The 16,949-nt window shown below is 33.7% G+C and overlaps 2 protein-coding genes across 2 annotated transcripts; one reads left to right on the top strand and one right to left on the bottom strand.

Annotated features, from left to right (window-relative positions):
* Positions 1-4,894: 4,894 nt before the first annotated feature.
* Positions 4,895-11,428, bottom strand: LOC101245517 (chaperonin-like RBCX protein 1, chloroplastic). Its single transcript, XM_004232637.5, has 6 exons — positions 11,102-11,428; positions 10,766-10,857; positions 5,729-5,846; positions 5,555-5,571; positions 5,415-5,477; positions 4,895-5,263 (listed from the first exon to the last, which is right to left on the bottom strand). The coding sequence occupies exons 1-6, from the start codon at positions 11,247-11,249 to the stop codon at positions 5,177-5,179; spliced, it is 525 nt and encodes a 174-aa protein (XP_004232685.1). The 5' UTR covers positions 11,250-11,428; the 3' UTR covers positions 4,895-5,176.
* Positions 11,429-11,975: 547 nt separating this feature from the next.
* On the top strand, positions 11,976-15,944 carry LYK12 (LysM receptor-like kinase 12). Its single transcript, NM_001247796.1, has 12 exons — positions 11,976-12,594; positions 13,070-13,103; positions 13,201-13,208; positions 13,333-13,491; positions 13,796-13,995; positions 14,403-14,492; positions 14,706-14,799; positions 14,909-15,060; positions 15,140-15,231; positions 15,391-15,529; positions 15,610-15,711; positions 15,792-15,944. Exons 1-12 carry the CDS (start codon positions 11,976-11,978, stop codon positions 15,942-15,944), a joined length of 1,842 nt encoding a protein of 613 aa, NP_001234725.1.
* Positions 15,945-16,949: the final 1,005 nt, after the last annotated feature.

Below are 16,949 nucleotides of genomic sequence, written 5' to 3'. Positions count from 1 at the left end.
GGATTGACTTTAAAAAGTGTAAAAAAAGATTTAGTCTATAATTATTTATCATGTTTGGATAAGTATAATGATTCCATGCATAATTATGCTAAGCACTCCATATATGGCACCTGAAAAACAGCAATCACGTACAATTAAAGTGAAACAAATTAGCTAAGCATGTTACACAGTACTACGGCTAAATGATTAATACATGCATTGCACTTTGGAAAAGCAATCACATATATAGAAAAATCGAAACTAACCAAATCATGAAGTGAAAAAGGCCAAACTGTACTAATATATACTTTCATACATCATGATCTGTTTTATCGATCTTGAAATACAAATCCTAAATTTTTTTAATAATGGGTCAATTTCGATTTAACTCGTTGTCGTATTATCCTTTATTATTGTTTCGTTCATTCTTAGATGGGTTAGACATATCAATTCATAAATAATTATCAGAAGCTTATTTTGGGCTTTTCATCCTAAAGAAATTGGGCCTAAAGACATATAGTGAAATTATAGTTGCTGATTTTTTTCTTTTTAGGAAAAATTAGTAAAATAGTCACAATTCCTTAAAAATACAGATTTAGATTTGAATTTGATAAAAAGACTAGAAAAAGAAGGAACATAGCAGACGAAGAAGAAAGCAAGAGTCTAAGAAGAAGGTTGCGAAATTGTATTCATATCAGAATAATATTCATATTAATTTTTGTTAGTCAATTATTTTTCTTTTACTCATCATTTGTTTTTTAATTAAGAACATTTTATTTTATTTTTATTTATAGTAATTCAAATATGTATCTTATAGGAATTTATATTTCTTAAGCATAGATGTATCTTATTTTTTAATAGTCAATTTATATTTTTTTAGAATATTGTATTCTGATTATACCATTTTGACTATGTATGCTATCTCATATGAATTTGTATTTCTTAAACATATATGCATCATGTTTTTCAACAGTTAATTTGTATTTTTTTAGAATATTGTATACTGATTATATTATTTCACCATGTATGTTACATGTTTTCCAGAATCTTGTATTCTTATTTCATTTATAGTCAATTTGTATTTATTTTTTTAGAATATTATATCCTTTCTCAACAAATTTATTATTTCCACCAAGTATGCTATTTTTCCCAAAAAATTTTGTATCCTTTCATAAATCATATTCATACATATTGAAATACGTGTATATATATATATATATATATATATATATGGTAATCAGTAATACTATTTTGATCACAGAAATACAATTTGTGGTTTGATTTTTTTTTTTTTTAATTTGAATGGTAAAGTGAGCACATAAAATGTAAAAAATATTGGTATACAATTAAAATGAAAACATAACAAAGGAAAGTTGATCTAATAGAATGAAAAAGGAGTTTTTTTTTTAAATTGTTAATAATGAGAATTTTAAGTTATATGTTCCTTCTCTAAAAACTATTATTTCACTTTTTCATTATACTAATTTTTTGTATTTTATATATTATTATACAATATTCTTAATAAAAACTAGAATAAATAGAAATACGAATAAAATACATATTGAAATGAATACGAAATAAAAAATTTCGAAGAAATAAATAAATACACATGAAAAAATATATGAATACAAATATGTTTCTTAAATAACTATAAATTCATTTGGCATACCTATTGAAATGAATACAAACTAATAAAAAAAAAGATTAAGATTATGGAAAAAAAAAAGAACAAGTTTGAGTTTTATTTAAAAATGTAACTCATGAGAAAATTATGTGATTTTTATCTTTTTTTTTGAAATATTTTCTCTCTTTTGTTATTAAATAATTCTATTCTTTAAATAAAAACAAATAATAAAAACATAAATAAGATACCTAACAAATTAAATTTTATTTTTTATTACTCCAGCATAAATTGTAGCTAGTACAATCTTTGTCCTTCAGGTGAGCACAATGTTATATGCACTTTGTTTAATAGTTTGTAAATCACGCAGAAAATGTAAAACGCACTAGACAAGCTCTATGTGATAGGCTCAACTCAGAAGGCATAGAACCTGTACAATCTCTGTCCGAGACATATTTTCTTGAACTAGAAAACTAGAAAAGTAACCTCTGCGTTAGGTTTTTGTTAGAAGGAATTCAAAGGTCGAATGAAGTTTACAAGTATTGGGACTTTAATAGTGAATGCATAATTTTAATTTTCCTTAAAAACAACCTTGATCGTAAAAAACAAAACAAAAAGTAGAGAATATATATATATATATATATATATATAAAATTTCATTAAAAACAATAATTAATATTGAAGATTGTGAAAAAGGTACAAAATTTACATTAAAAGAAAAAGAAAAAAAAACTATCTACTATCTTAGCATAAACATTTTAGAATTTTGAATAAGTTACTCAAAATTTTGTATTAATAAAAAAAGTTTTACAAACAACACCTAAGGTAGTGTAAGCAGTGATGTACACATGAGTTTTTCTAAACTCACCATTAAAGGGACAGGACAAGAATGACTCAAAGAAAAAAAATGAACGAAAATTTTATTTTAGGCGTCTAAATTAAGAAATAGAACTATTATTATGAACAAATAAAAATAAAATAATAAAAAAAATAGAATAACAAAAAAATTGTAGCAAGTAGATACTAACAAATAGAGCTATCATTATGAACAAATAAAATAAAAATTCAAGAACAAATAAAAATAAAATAATGAAAAAAATAGAATAACAAAAAAATTGTAGCAAGTAGATAGTAACAAATAGAACTATTATTATGAACAAATAAAATAAAATTCAAGAACATAATAAAAAAATAGAATAGCAAAAAAATACTAACATAATGTTGAGATTTGAGATACCGAATAACAATAATTGAAGAACAAGAACAGAAAGAAAATTGAACAAACTCAGGTAAAGGATTTAATGAGTATACTATAATTCTATTTGATAAAAGAGATTTTGAGCTTTATATTAATTTTTTTTAAAAAATTGTTAGGTTTTGAATGAATTAAAGTGAGTGATTACGTTTTTAATGAAGGGAAATACTGTTTTGAATTTAAAACAAAATTTAATAATTTTAATAAAAAAATAATTTTAATAAAAAAAAGGAGAATAAATAAAAACTTAAGTAAAAATTATGCGCGGCTACATTTAAGCAAATTCTGCTAAAAAAGAGTCCTGTCAATTATTTTATCCTTTAGTTTTTTTTTTTCTTTTTTGTAAATAAAATAAAGGTATATTTGATAAAAATGACACATCTTTATCTATGCCTAAATCCTCTCTTGAATGTTTGACTAATTGGCTAACACTTATTAATTAGAATTAGTTTTTACTTAAATATATAATAATAATATTGTTATTTGAAGTTCAAAGGTTTTATATGTTTTGGAAATACTGCACAAAAATAATTTTATAGTTCAAGTTAATCTTCACTTATTATGAATGGGGTTCCATTTGTTTAATTTTGATTTTTCAAAATTCCTTTTTTTAAAGAAAAATATGTATGTTAAAAAATAATATTTGAGATTTAATCATTCAAAGCAAAATTTTAACCATAATAAATAATGAAAGATATTTTTCTCCAACAGTTGAGAACATCAAAGCAGGGTTTGAGTTTGGAAATAAAGTCCACTATTTGTTTTTCAAGTGTAATGATGTTCAAATTTTATTTTTTGCTTTACATTGGAAGGTTTATGAGTTGGTTTAAAACATTAATAATTGTGTGATTTTGTGTAATTCTATTATAGAATAATACTGAATGAATGCAATAAAAAATAGTGTATCGAATTACAATACATTCCATACCTACTAAAACAAGGAGACACAAAATGAGAGACATATAATAACCAATTTCAATTCTTTTTTATGATTTTTTTAATTTGCAAACATATAATATATGTTTCTATATTAATGATATATATTTTATATTTTTTAGTAAGGGTATACATGAGTGGGTTGATTCATGTTTTTCAAATATCAAATCAAATTATTTGTGTCGAATTTTTCAATTTATAAGCCAAACCAAACTAGTTATATTTCGGGTTTTCAACATCGGGTTGGTTCAGATATTCAAAAATCAAACCAAATCATTTGTGTCAAATTTTTAAATTTATAAATCAAACCAAACTAATAAATCTCATGTTTTTTTGATAAATTATTTAAACGCATATAATTAACTTGTGCACCAAATATTTTTTTAATCCAACCAAAATACAACTAGCTAAAGTGTTTCTTAAGAAAAACACAAATATGAGATGTGTGATGTCACTAAAATATTCAACAAAAATTAATAACAAAATCTTAATATAAAAATACTGGAACTAAAATGTCATAATAAAAATGATCATAATTTAAAATTACCAAATTGAATTAATTTTTTTTGTTAGAATTCATATTGATTTGATTTTACATTGAATTTTATTAGAGTTAATAATATATATGGACTATAACTTTTATTGAACCATTCAAAATTCTAAGTTTCAAAAACTTGAACAAATATGTTAAGGAATAAAAATTATGAAAAAGTATAAGTAATATTTAAAAATTATGTCCAAGTAACAGTTTTATGCATAAAATAATTTTTTATTATATATATAATGTCGAGTTGATTACTTTTTCTTTTAGTTAAAACCAAATCAATCCAAGTATAGAGGTTTTTTTTTCAATACCAAACCAAGTCAAACCAAACCATCCGATAAGTTTTTTCCTAATTTGACTCGATTTGCAGTTTGATTTAATTTCCGATTTTGTACACCTGCATTTTTTAGGATTCATCTATTCATTTGTAATTTTATTTAAAATTTTCTTGAATTGAAATTAAAATTGTAACTACAAAAGTAAAATAACAACATATTAAAATTATTGAGACTAAACGGCTCAAATTGAAAAAATCATGACTCAACTCGACTATAGTCCATTTGAGCCCAAAGTAACGCAATATTTATTTCAACTCCTTTTAGCATCTCCAGTTTCAATCTAATCCGTCCATTTTGACGGCCTAATATATACCTTGTCTTTCACATCCACAATAGATAGTTGGACACATAGCTCAGATTACACAATATTTGCTCATATTTGGCTGAATTTTGCAGCTAAATGGAATAACAGCATATATACAGATTTATCAAAATTAAGTGAAAACATGTATATTCTGTAGTTTTCCTAAATACACAGTGGATTAAAATTTTAAGGAGTTTGATTAGTTGCATATCTGCTTTCCATCTGCAATGCAGCTAGTATCCACGATATAATCCGTCATTAGCTTTTTATTAGAATCATCCACCATCTGCAAATATCTCAAGGTAGTAGCTACAAGCTAAGTAAGAATGAAAAAGAAGTGCCACAGAGGAGAAATTATATGCATTCTTCTGCTTTAATCTTTAACATCTTTATATCGAAAGTTTCTTTTTAAAGATAAGTAAATCTTTTAATTTTACCTTTGATGCTAGGCGCTTCAAGTTATCCCACTCAAAGTCGTCCTTACAGTATGCTGATCGAACCTTTATGAAAATATATCTAATTCAGTTTGATTACCATAAATAATGGGGAAAAAAGATAAGCTGGAGGGTAAACCAACCTCTAAAATGCGCATAGCTGTGAAGAAGCCAATGAAAGTTCCCAAAGATTCAAGCAAACATTATCAGAAAAGTTAACATGATATAAAAGTTTGATGAAGTAGATGTAAAATCTTGAATTGCAGAACCAAAATTCTTAAAAACTTGCAAGTGAAATTAGAAAATTGTTGATGTACCTAGATCTTTATGTCTCGGGGATTCCCTCATCAAATCCGCGCAGAACTTATCCCCATCACTCAATGAATTCTTATCCAGAAACTCCCTCAGCTCCTCGTATGCTTCAGGATTGTAGCTCTGTTATGTGAAATTATGGTTAACTAATTTTAAGAATTTTCTGCACTTTATATAACTTACTGTTGTGCGGAATTTGAGATAATACGAGAAAATATAAACGCGAAAAACAAGACAACAGATTTACGTGGTTCACCAATAAATTGGCTACGTCCACGGGAAGAGAGGGAGCAGTTTTATTATGGAGAGGCAAAAACAGAATTACAGAATAGGGTTTCCCATAGCGTCTATATATAGTGCTAAGCTACGCCCTAACAGGCTTGGGCCCAACATACAGAATCAATAGAAAATTAAGGGCCCAATTCAAGGCATTCAACAAATCTCCACCTTGACTTGAATTCTCCGAACAGATTCTTCAGACGCACTATGATAGTGTCAGGCCTCCCCCTCTTCCTCAGAGTTGCCCCGCAGGGCAATTAACAGCTTCTGATGTTGAGCAAGTCCAAACAGTGTTGAAACTTGCTCTGTGGAACCGGCTTTGTAAACATATCAGCAGGATTATCAGCAGTTCCTACTTTCTTCACCTTGATTCTCTTCTCACTTCTCAGAAAATGATACCTTACGTCAATATGCTTGGTTCTCTCATGATGGACTTGATCCTTGGCTAGACAAATTGCGCTCAAACTGTCACAATACACCGTAGCCTGATAATGATGCAGACCAAGATCACTAACCAGCCCTTTCAACCAAATCCCTTCTTTTGCAGCCTCTGTCAAGGCCATGTACTCCGCTTCCGTAGTAGACAAAGTCACTGTAGGTTGCAAAGTTGCCTTCCAACTGACGACAGATCCTCCAAGGGTAAACACACAGCCAGTCATCGATCTTCTTGTGTCAACATCTCCAGCATAGTCTGAATCAGAATAGCCAGTAACCAAGCACTGAGTATCACCTCCATAAATGAGACCAACGTCAGATGTACCTCTAAGGTACCGGAAAATTCTCTTCACAGCCTGCCAATGTTCTCTCCCTGGTTGTCCCATGAATCTGCTCACTACACTGACTGCATGTGCTAAATCTGGCCTTGTACAGACCATAGCATACATCAAACTTCCTACGGCACTGGCATAAGGGACTCGTGACATATACTCCTTCTCTTCTTCTGACTGTGGAGCGAACATGGCAGTGAGATGGATATTGGCAGCACTGGGGGTATCAATGGGCTTAGATGAAGACATGCCATACCTCGCTAAGACCTTCTGAATGTAGCTTCTCTGTGACAAGAAAAGTTTCCTTCTCTCTCTGTCTCTAATGATCTCCATCCCTAAAATCTTCCGAGCGGCTCCCAGATCCTTCATCTCAAACTCAGCACTAAGTAAACCCTTCAGCTTCTGAATGTCATACTTCTTCTTTGCAGCTATCAACATATCATCTACATAAAGCACCAGATAGATGAATGAATCATCATTGAGCCTATTGTAGTAGACACAACAGTCATATGAGCTCCGAGTATAGCCCAACTTCACCATATAGCTGTCAAACCTTTTATACCACTGCCTTGGAGACTGCTTAAGTCCATATAAGGACTTCTTCAACTTGCAGACGTGATTTTCCTTCCCTGGAACTTGGAAACCATCCGGCTGAGTCATGTATATCTCTTCCTCCAACTCTCCATGTAGAAATGCTGTCTTCACATCAAGTTGTTCAAGCTCCAGATTCTGATGTGCAACTATCGCTAGTAACACTCGGATGGAAGTATGTCTGACCACTGGTGAGAAGATCTCATTGTAGTCCACTCCCTCTCTTTGGTTGAAACCTCTGGCAACAACCCTGGCTTTATACTTGACTCCTTCTGCTGGTGATATCCCTTCCTTCTTCTTGAAAACCCATTTGCAAGTAATAATCTTTCTCCCCGAAGGCTGTATGACCAGATCCCATGTCTGATTCTTGTGTAGGGACTCCATCTCATCTCCCATAGCGGCAAACCATTTTTCAGAATAAGAACTTAAAATGGCTTCTTTGTAAGTAGACGGCTCAGATGTATCTACCTCTTCAGCAACCTGCAGTGCATAACCCACCATGTCCTCAAAACCATACCTCGTAGGTGGCCGAACTCCAACCCTCCTTGGCCGATCTTGAGCTATACTCTGATGGATATCTGATGGCATAGATTCTAGAATATCAGTTTCTGTCTGTGGCTCTTGATCCTCCTCTTCAGGTTCCTTTAAATCGCTCTCGTTCTGAATGACTTGAAACTCCACCTGTTTGTCAAGACTCCCAGTTTCTGACGTAGTTGTAGGCTTCACAATGATTCTAAGCAGATAACTTTCATCAAAGACAACGTTCCTGCTCATAATAACCCTCTTTTCTGCTGGAGACCAGATTCTGAAACCTTTCACTCCATCTCCGTAGCCCACAAATACTCCCTTTTTAGCTCTTGGTTCTAACTTACCTTCACTGACGTGATAGTAAGCTGTACAACCAAAAGCTTTCAGATTTGAATAATCAGCAGCTTTTCCAGACCACATCTCCATAGGTGTCTTGCACTGTATGCCTGTATGTGGTCCGCGGTTAATCAAGTAGCAAGCTGTACTAACCGCTTCTGCCCAGAATCTTCTATCTAGCCCAGCATTAGAGAGCATGCACCTTGCTCTCTCCAGAAGTGTTTGATTCATCCGCTCAGCTACACCGTTCTGCTGTGGTGTATTTCTGACTGTGCGATGTCGAGCAATCCCTTCATCTTTACAGAATTGATCAAATTCAGACCAACAGAATTCCAGCCCATTATCAGTTCGCAACCTCTTGATCTTCTTCCCTGTTTGATTTTCCATCAAAATTTTCCACTCCTTGAACTTCTGGAAGGCTTCACTTTTATGCTTCATCATGTACACCCAAGTCATCCTTGAGTAGTCATCAATAATGGACACAAAAAATCTGCAGCCTCCCAAAGACTCAACACGGCATGGACCCCAGCAATCAGAATGGATATAATCAAGTGTGCCTTTTGTTCTATGAATGGCCTTTGGAAACTTGTTGCGATGTAGTTTTCCAAAAACACAATGTTCACAAAACTCTAGGCTCTTAACCTTATGACCAGCAAGTAAATCCTCCTTTGACAGAATTTGCATCCCTCTTTCACCCATATGACCAAGTCTCATGTGCCATAACTTAGTCATATCCTTCTGGTGAAATTCTGACGATGCAACATGGGCTGAACCTGTAACCGTGGAACCTTGTAGAAAATACAAAGTACCACGCATGACACCTTTCAGAATCAAATTTGAACCCTTCCAGACCCGCAAGACTCCATCTTTTCCCGACCAGCTGAATCCCTTGCTGTCCAAAAGACTGAGAGATATCAGATTTTTCGTCATCAATGGAACGTGCCTGACCTCGTTCAATGTGCAGAAGCTACCGTCATGTGTCCTTATCTTGATCGAGCCTGTCCCAACCACCTTGCAGACAGAACTGTTGGCCATCGAGATGCTGCCTCCGTCTACCTACTCATAAGTCGTGAACCACTCTCTCCTAGGACAGATGTGATAGGATGCCCTAGAATCAAGAACCCACACATCTGAATGATGAGTGTGCTCATCCGCAACTAGGGCAATATCTTCTTCAGAATTGGTGTCTTCTTCAGCAACAGCAGCAGACACTGATTGTTTTTCCGATTGCTTCTTCTTCTTCGGACAATCAAATTTCCAATGTCCCTTCTCCTTGCAGTAATTACAAACATCATCCGGCTTTGCACCCTTCGACATCGGCTTATTTTTCTTTCCGCTGTTTTTCCTTCCCTTTCCGCTACTGGTGAACAGACCGGAAGGCTGTATGTCCGTACTTGTGCCGTTAGCCTTATGCCGTAATTCCCTGCTATGAAGGGCTGATCTGACTTCTTCCAGTGACACAGTATCTTTCCCAACAATGAACGATTGAACAAAATTCTCGAATGACATTGGGAGAGATACTAACAGAATCAGGGCAGCATCTTCATCCTCGATCTTCACATCGATATTACCCAATTCTAATAACAAAGTATTCAATTGCTCTAAGTGTTCCCTGAGTTGTGTACCTTCAGCCATTCGTAAACCGAATAGACGTTGTTTCAGAAGCAGCTTGTTGGTTAGAGATTTTGTCATGTACAAACTCTCCAGCTTCAACCACAGACCAGCAGCAGTCTCTTCATCCGAGACCTCCGTGATGACGTCATCCGCGAGACACAGCATGATCGTCGAGTGCGCCTTTTCCTCCAGAATCGCCATCTCAGGAGTAACGACGGCGTTCTTGTCTTTCGACAACGGCGCCCAGAAGCCTTGCTGTTTCAACAAGGCCCGCATCTTGATCTGCCATAAACTGAAACTGTTCCTCCCTGTGAATTTGTCGATTTTCACGTTCAAAGCAGACATCTCAAATTCTCCAAGAACACCGATTAACCGAGAGGCTCTGATACCAATTTGTTGTGCGGAATTTGAGATAATACGAGAAAATATAAACGCGAAAAACAAGACAACAGATTTACGTGGTTCACCAATAAATTGGCTACGTCCACGGGAAGAGAGGGAGCAGTTTTATTATGGAGAGGCAAAAATAGAATTACAGAATAGGGTTTCCCATAGCGTCTATATATAGTGCTAAGCTACGCCCTAACAGGCTTGGGCCCAACATACAGAATCAATAGAAAATTAAGGGCCCAATTCAAGGCATTCAACACTTACGAACAATGTAAATAATGTATAACTATTACTTGCATTTAAACCTCTTTAGCATGTAACTTGACTTATCTTTCAGGTTATAAATCTCACTTTTGATGGACACTTATCTCTGGTTATCCTTTAGGTGATCTGATAAAGAAAACTTCAATGTTTACATTGTTCTGCTATCAAAGTCTGTGTATATACTTCTATCTATATTTAGGGATACAGAAACATGTTAATGAGATACTTCTGTTCTGCAACTATTTGCTAGTAATTAAGTGGAAGACAATGAACCTGAAGCTGTGCAGCAACAATTTTAACAGCAATAAAATTGAAAAAGTGGTGTAAGTGTTGGGCTGCTGTGGATTCTGGTGATGTCCCAAATCCTGCATAAGTCAAACATCTTATTATCTAGATCAAAGCAACGCGAACATCAAGTTCATCTGAATTCAATACTTTTAAGTCCATAAAAACTACAATAAAAAGTATATATGAACCCATAATTTAAAAAATAGAGTCTAAATTTTGGATTGGCCTATGGTGTAAACAAGTTAAACCGAACACGAGTGTTGTGAAAAAAGAAATCTGAAAATTGTAGGAGAAGAAAAGATAATAATGATGATTACACACCAGGGACATACATCTTGTGACAGTGGAAACGAGTAGATTGACAAGTTCTCTGTTTCGATGACTTGAATAGATGATTTCTGTTTTCTCTTTGAAGTGTTGAAGGGAATAAGGAGAGCTGTGAAGATACAATTGCTGTTGAGCATTCCATCGATATTGTTTTGTTAGGTAACTAATCAGACAGAGAGTATTAAAAGCATGTTGAATGAGTTGATTTTCTATAGCCAGTACCCAGTGGTCCTGAATCCTGAGGAAGAAAATCCTAGAAAAGAAAAAAGAAATATCTCTTATCATTTGCATAAAATATCTCCTGCCCACTCTATCCAATGCACAATCCATATTCTTCTCATGTTAATATACTGAAATTACTGGTACAGGGGATGAGAATACCATCTCATAAAATTATTTTATCCAAACCTGAAATTAGTACAAAGGGTGGGACAAAATAATTTTTGAAATTATTTAATATCTCAAACTAAACACGAGATAAAATTAACCTCAAAATTTATATTCGAGATTATTATCCTTATCCCCACGTATTAAAATTACATGTATGTATGTATGGACAAACATAAATACAAAAGGAGAAGAAAAAAACTAGAGAGGAAGAAAGAGGGACCGCACCCATCAATAAAAATTCACACGTACGTACATCTTGTATATTTTAACATTCCAACAATCCAAAATAGAACATATTTTATACTTATTACACTCCTGTTAGAATAAGCATCAAGATGAAGCAAAATGGCAAATGAACAAAACGAGATGATAATAATATTTATTTGAAGACGGCAACATTTTGTTGTATCCTATGTCATATTATTCTATAACTACTCAGCTTTTCTTCTAATAATTTCCTTTGATCCGACTCATAATAATGAATATCAGAGCGAAAACCATAAACCTTTCTAGTTTTTTTCTCTTCATCATTTTAAATGGTGAAGCTAAGTCATGTGGAAATGGTTGTGAGATGGCTATAGCTTCGTATCATATTTGGTCAGGAGCTAATTTAACTTACATTAGTCACCTATTCAATTTAACAATTCCTGTGATTCTTAATTACAATCCTCAAATTACAAATCAAGATAGTATTACTATTGACACGAGGATTAATCTCCCATTTTCTTGTGATTGCTTAAATGGTGATTTTTTGGGACATACTTTTGTGTACAAAACTGTGTTTGGTGACACGTACAAAAAAGTTGCCACTATGGCCTTTGCAAACCTTACAACTGAGTATTGGCTCAAACGGGTCAACAATTATGACCCGACCAACATACCGGATTATGCCATGATCAACGTGACCGTTAATTGCTCCTGTGGGGATGGTGAAGTGTCCGACGATTATGGGTTATTCGCCACGTACCCTATTCGCCCGGGAGAGAACTTGTCCACAGTGGCCGTGGGGTCGGGTGTACCGGCGGAGTTGCTCCAGAAGTTCAATCCGGGTTTGGATTTTGGTTCAGGGTCGGGAATAGTGTTTGTGCCGGCAAGAGGTTAGTGACTAGGTTTTTTGTTGTATATCAATACCTTGAACGTTATTATTTCAAGTTGAACCAAGACTAGAAGTCAAGAATTTAGGAAGTTTTAATATACATAAGGTATTAAGGTGTATAACTTCTTATATGTATAAAATAACTAGGGGTGTCAAACACGGGTAGAGTTTGACAAAGGCTAGTCAAAAATGAGCTAGGTGAAAACGGATAAAATGTCTAATCCAATCCATATTTGATATAAAGAAAAATTAAGTACTTTATTACAAATTTTTTTCTACTTTTAGGGTGTGTTTTGTTGTTTAGAGTTGATATATCTCTGTTATGAAAGTGACTCATATACACCCTTACCTACTCAAATATACCTTTTTCCTTAGATTTTTTTGGAAAATGAGTGAACCAGTGTCGAGGTAGGAGCAGACAGCTGACTTAAAACATTCTCTTCTTACCCCATTTTTACTTCATATTGTTAATGCAGATGCACACGGAAATTTTCCACCGTTGAAGACAAGGTATTTGTCCAAACTTAACATTCTTTTTATTTCTGCTCAGTATTTTTCTGTCTATGATAGTAACTTAATATGATTCTCTCTGACTTTTGTTTTGCAGATCAAGAGGTTGGCTCTATTTTGTTTTCTGCTCTGATCATGAGATGTACTCAACTTAATAAGTCCAAACGTGAAGTAGCACGTAAAATTGTTATGGCACTACCATTGCTTACTAAATGATGTCATTTGCCAGGACTCTCACGTGGAGCCATTGCTGGCACAACAGTGGCAGCTATTTTTGGGGCTACCTTCTTTGTAGTTTGTGTTTATTTTGTATTTTATAGGAGCAAGCAAACAGAAGAGGAATCATTTCTCCAAGGGTCATCTGATGAACACTTTAATGAGAACTTCCGTGAGTAGTTTATTTGATTGTGTTGTATCCTTTCCCCAACGAAATGATAATAGTTTCTTCTTGAAGTATATTGATTACAACAAAATTGCCTTAATTGGTAAAGCAGCGGAAATTTCTGTTGTTTCCTGTTGATCTCTTGTTTTGTTCCATGAATAATCATGTTCACTGAATCACTGTAAATAAGCCTTAATTATGTGTCCCCTGCACATTTTTCTGAATGTGTTTATAGTTAAGCCAAATGAGCCTACTAAATCTTTCAAAGCCCGATATTTAGTATGGTTTGATGAAATCCTTAATGCATCAGGTCCTCCGAATTTGGAGAAAATTACAGAATCAGGTCCTTTGTTTGGTGTTATTTCTCCAAGACCGACAGGGATCACAGTGGATAAATCAGTGGAATTTTCATACGAGGAACTTGCTAAAGCTACAAATAATTTCAGCATGGAAAATAAGATTGGTCAAGGTGGATTTGGATTAGTCTTTTATGGAATGTTAAAAGGCGAGGTTTGTGGATATTTTGTATCAGAGTTCATGAAACATAACACTTGAATAATCCTACTACTGATCACTGGTTGTAGCTACTTTGATTTGTCAGTGTTTTCTCATTCACAATACCAATATAGGGCTAATAGCGAAGAGCGTAGTAACTATTATTAATCAGTGATAAACATGGAAAAAAGTGTAGCTTAAAGGTGTTGAATTCTACATGCTATCCGAGGTTTAAATATGGCTGTTCAAGTAACCACAGTAGCATATAAATATAGGTCATGGAGGCCGCTAATCTTAGATTTAGAATGAAACATGAGGTTGTTCAATGATTTAACTGAACAAAACACATTTAAATTAGATGATAATGTAGCTTTCGCCTTTCCTATTTCTTGATCTTAGGCCTCCTTTTGACTTGAATGCAGAGAGCAGCAATTAAGAAAATGGATATGCAAGCATCGAAAGAATTCTTTGCTGAGTTGAAAGTCTTAACGCATGTTCATCACTTGAACTTGGTAAGATTGTTCTTCTTATAATGAATGAGAATATCAGCATTTCCTGTATTTTCATTTATTTCATATGTGCCTTCTTGCAACAAGCTAAACTCTTTGTCATTAACTTGAAATATCAGTAATACAGAACTTTCTCCGCCAATGTTAAAGGTCAGAAAATACTTTTTATGATTGTGAGACCATGAGATGACATGTTATTTTTAAAACACATTGCAGGTTCGGTTGATTGGATATTGTGTTGAAGGGTCTTTATTCTTAGTTTATGAATACATTGAAAATGGAAACCTTGGTGAACACTTGCGTGGATCAAGTAAGTGAAAGTCTACTACTTTTGTGAAATGTCATGTAGACCAAGTACTATAATCACTGTGCTGCATTTTTCTCACTCTTATAAATCCATCTCGACCTTTGACTTCCAGGCCGGAATCCATTGTCATGGTCTACCAGGTTGCAGATTGCTCTTGATGCAGCTAGAGGACTCGAATACATCCATGAGCACACTGTTCCTTTATATATCCACCGCGATATTAAATCTGCTAATATTTTGATTGACAAAGACTTTCGTGCAAAGGTTGTGAAAATTGTGATTGTTAAACAAGAGATCAAATGTTTGCATATAATTTGCCCTGAATGATCTTTAAATTTTGAAGGTAGCAGACTTCGGACTTACAAAGCTAACTGAAGTTGGAAGTACCTCTTTCCATACACGCCTTGTGGGCACTTTCGGTTACATGCCTCCAGAGTAAGCGTCTGATTCCAGGTGGCATATTTTGTCACCTGGTGAGTACTGATATTTTGAGCACTGTGGCTCTCATAGCATAGTTGACGATAGAATTCTGATTGTTCGTGCACTGGACTTCCCTTTTTATTATATTCTGTTTTAAAAGTGCCTTGTAAACAGGTATGCTCAGTATGGTGATGTTTCCCCTAAAGTTGATGTCTATGCTTTTGGAGTAGTGCTTTACGAACTAATATCTGCTAAAGAAGCTATTGTCAAGACGAATGAAGTTATAACTGAATCAAAGGGACTTGTTGCATTGGTACGCCTTGTTACCATCTTTGTTTTACCTAAATATTCCAGCCTCTAAACTACTAAAGAGAATTCTGTTTTCTTTTGCAGTTTGAGGATGTTCTTCACCAGAGTGGTGGTGCTAGAGAAGGGTTATGCAAAGTGGTTGATCCCAAACTCGGAGATGACTATCCGTTAGATTCAGTTTGCAAGGTAGAGTACTTTCCTTGTGCTTATGTTAAAAATGAAGAGTCTTTTCGCTTATGTAAATTAGTTGGTTATTTAATTTGCAGGTAGCTCAGCTTGCCAAGGCTTGCACACATGAAAATCCTCAGTTGAGACCTAGCATGAGGTCCATTGTTGTAGCTTTAATGACTCTATCATCCTCAACTGAAGATTGGGATATTGGCTCCTTTTATGAAAACCATCTCATGTCAGGAAGGTAGCAATAGTAGCTGCTGTTCACTCAAGCATTTTCAACCTCATGTGCTTGGAAGTATTATATGTTTATATGTAATGAGTATTATTCGTTTTCTTTGTTTTGTAAAGCTTCATAGATGGTTGCTTGATTAAGAGAATCCTCTGGAGCCCTAGGGAATACGAGTCTTCATAGGGCAATTATCCTCGCTTTTAAGTCCAAAATGAATCATTTGTGAATATCTCTCATCTAACATATGAATTTTAACAAAATCATACCACGTACTGGTTTTCTATGCCAAAACAATTAGTATTTCCTATTTCATTGCCAAATTCCATTCTTTGACTGAATCTCAAATTATTATTTTTCGTATAGATGTATAATTTATTGCAAAATTTCCAGTTGTAACTTGTAATATATAAGTAGGTTATCTGCCATTGCACGTTTCTCCTTCCCCTTTGAACCCGTCAGGTCAAAATTATTTGTCTTCTTTATTAAATTAATATAGAAGAAACAACACATAAACACAAATGATTGTGTCATCATTCACCACTGGCAAGCAACGAATAAATCTTATAGGTTCTAATTATAATCCTTTGAAATATTCATATTTATACTTGATCCAGGTATAATCTTCAATAATATTTTACTTCTTTGTTTTATCTCTTGGCATGCCATGTTTGATGCAATCTTGACTTTGATGGCATTAAATGTTAAAAACTCCTTTTACTATATCATTGCTCCCAAAATTTAACGCTATCCATGTGAACGTTGTATGTTTGGAGTTGAAAATAATACATCGTACTACTACTATATATTATCATGAAGTCACAATTATTTTAATTCATCGGAATGTGCTTACGTGTTCAACACCAATTTGGGGCTCAGAAGTTTTATTTAAGGGATTTGGAAAAAAATGCAAAAAAGTTAGCTTTCCAATGTTAATAAGGGGATAGAGTAGTTTTTATATATGCAAAAATAGTTACTCTATTCTACTTGCAAAGCAAAGCTTTAATTGAACCCCTTTTATACC

This window comes from Solanum lycopersicum, chromosome 2 (assembly GCF_036512215.1).
Source record: "Solanum lycopersicum chromosome 2, SLM_r2.1".
Classification (NCBI taxonomy): Eukaryota; Viridiplantae; Streptophyta; class Magnoliopsida; order Solanales; family Solanaceae; genus Solanum; species Solanum lycopersicum.
Note: the sequence above shows the minus strand (reverse complement) of the source record. Positions and strands in the feature narration are given on the sequence as shown.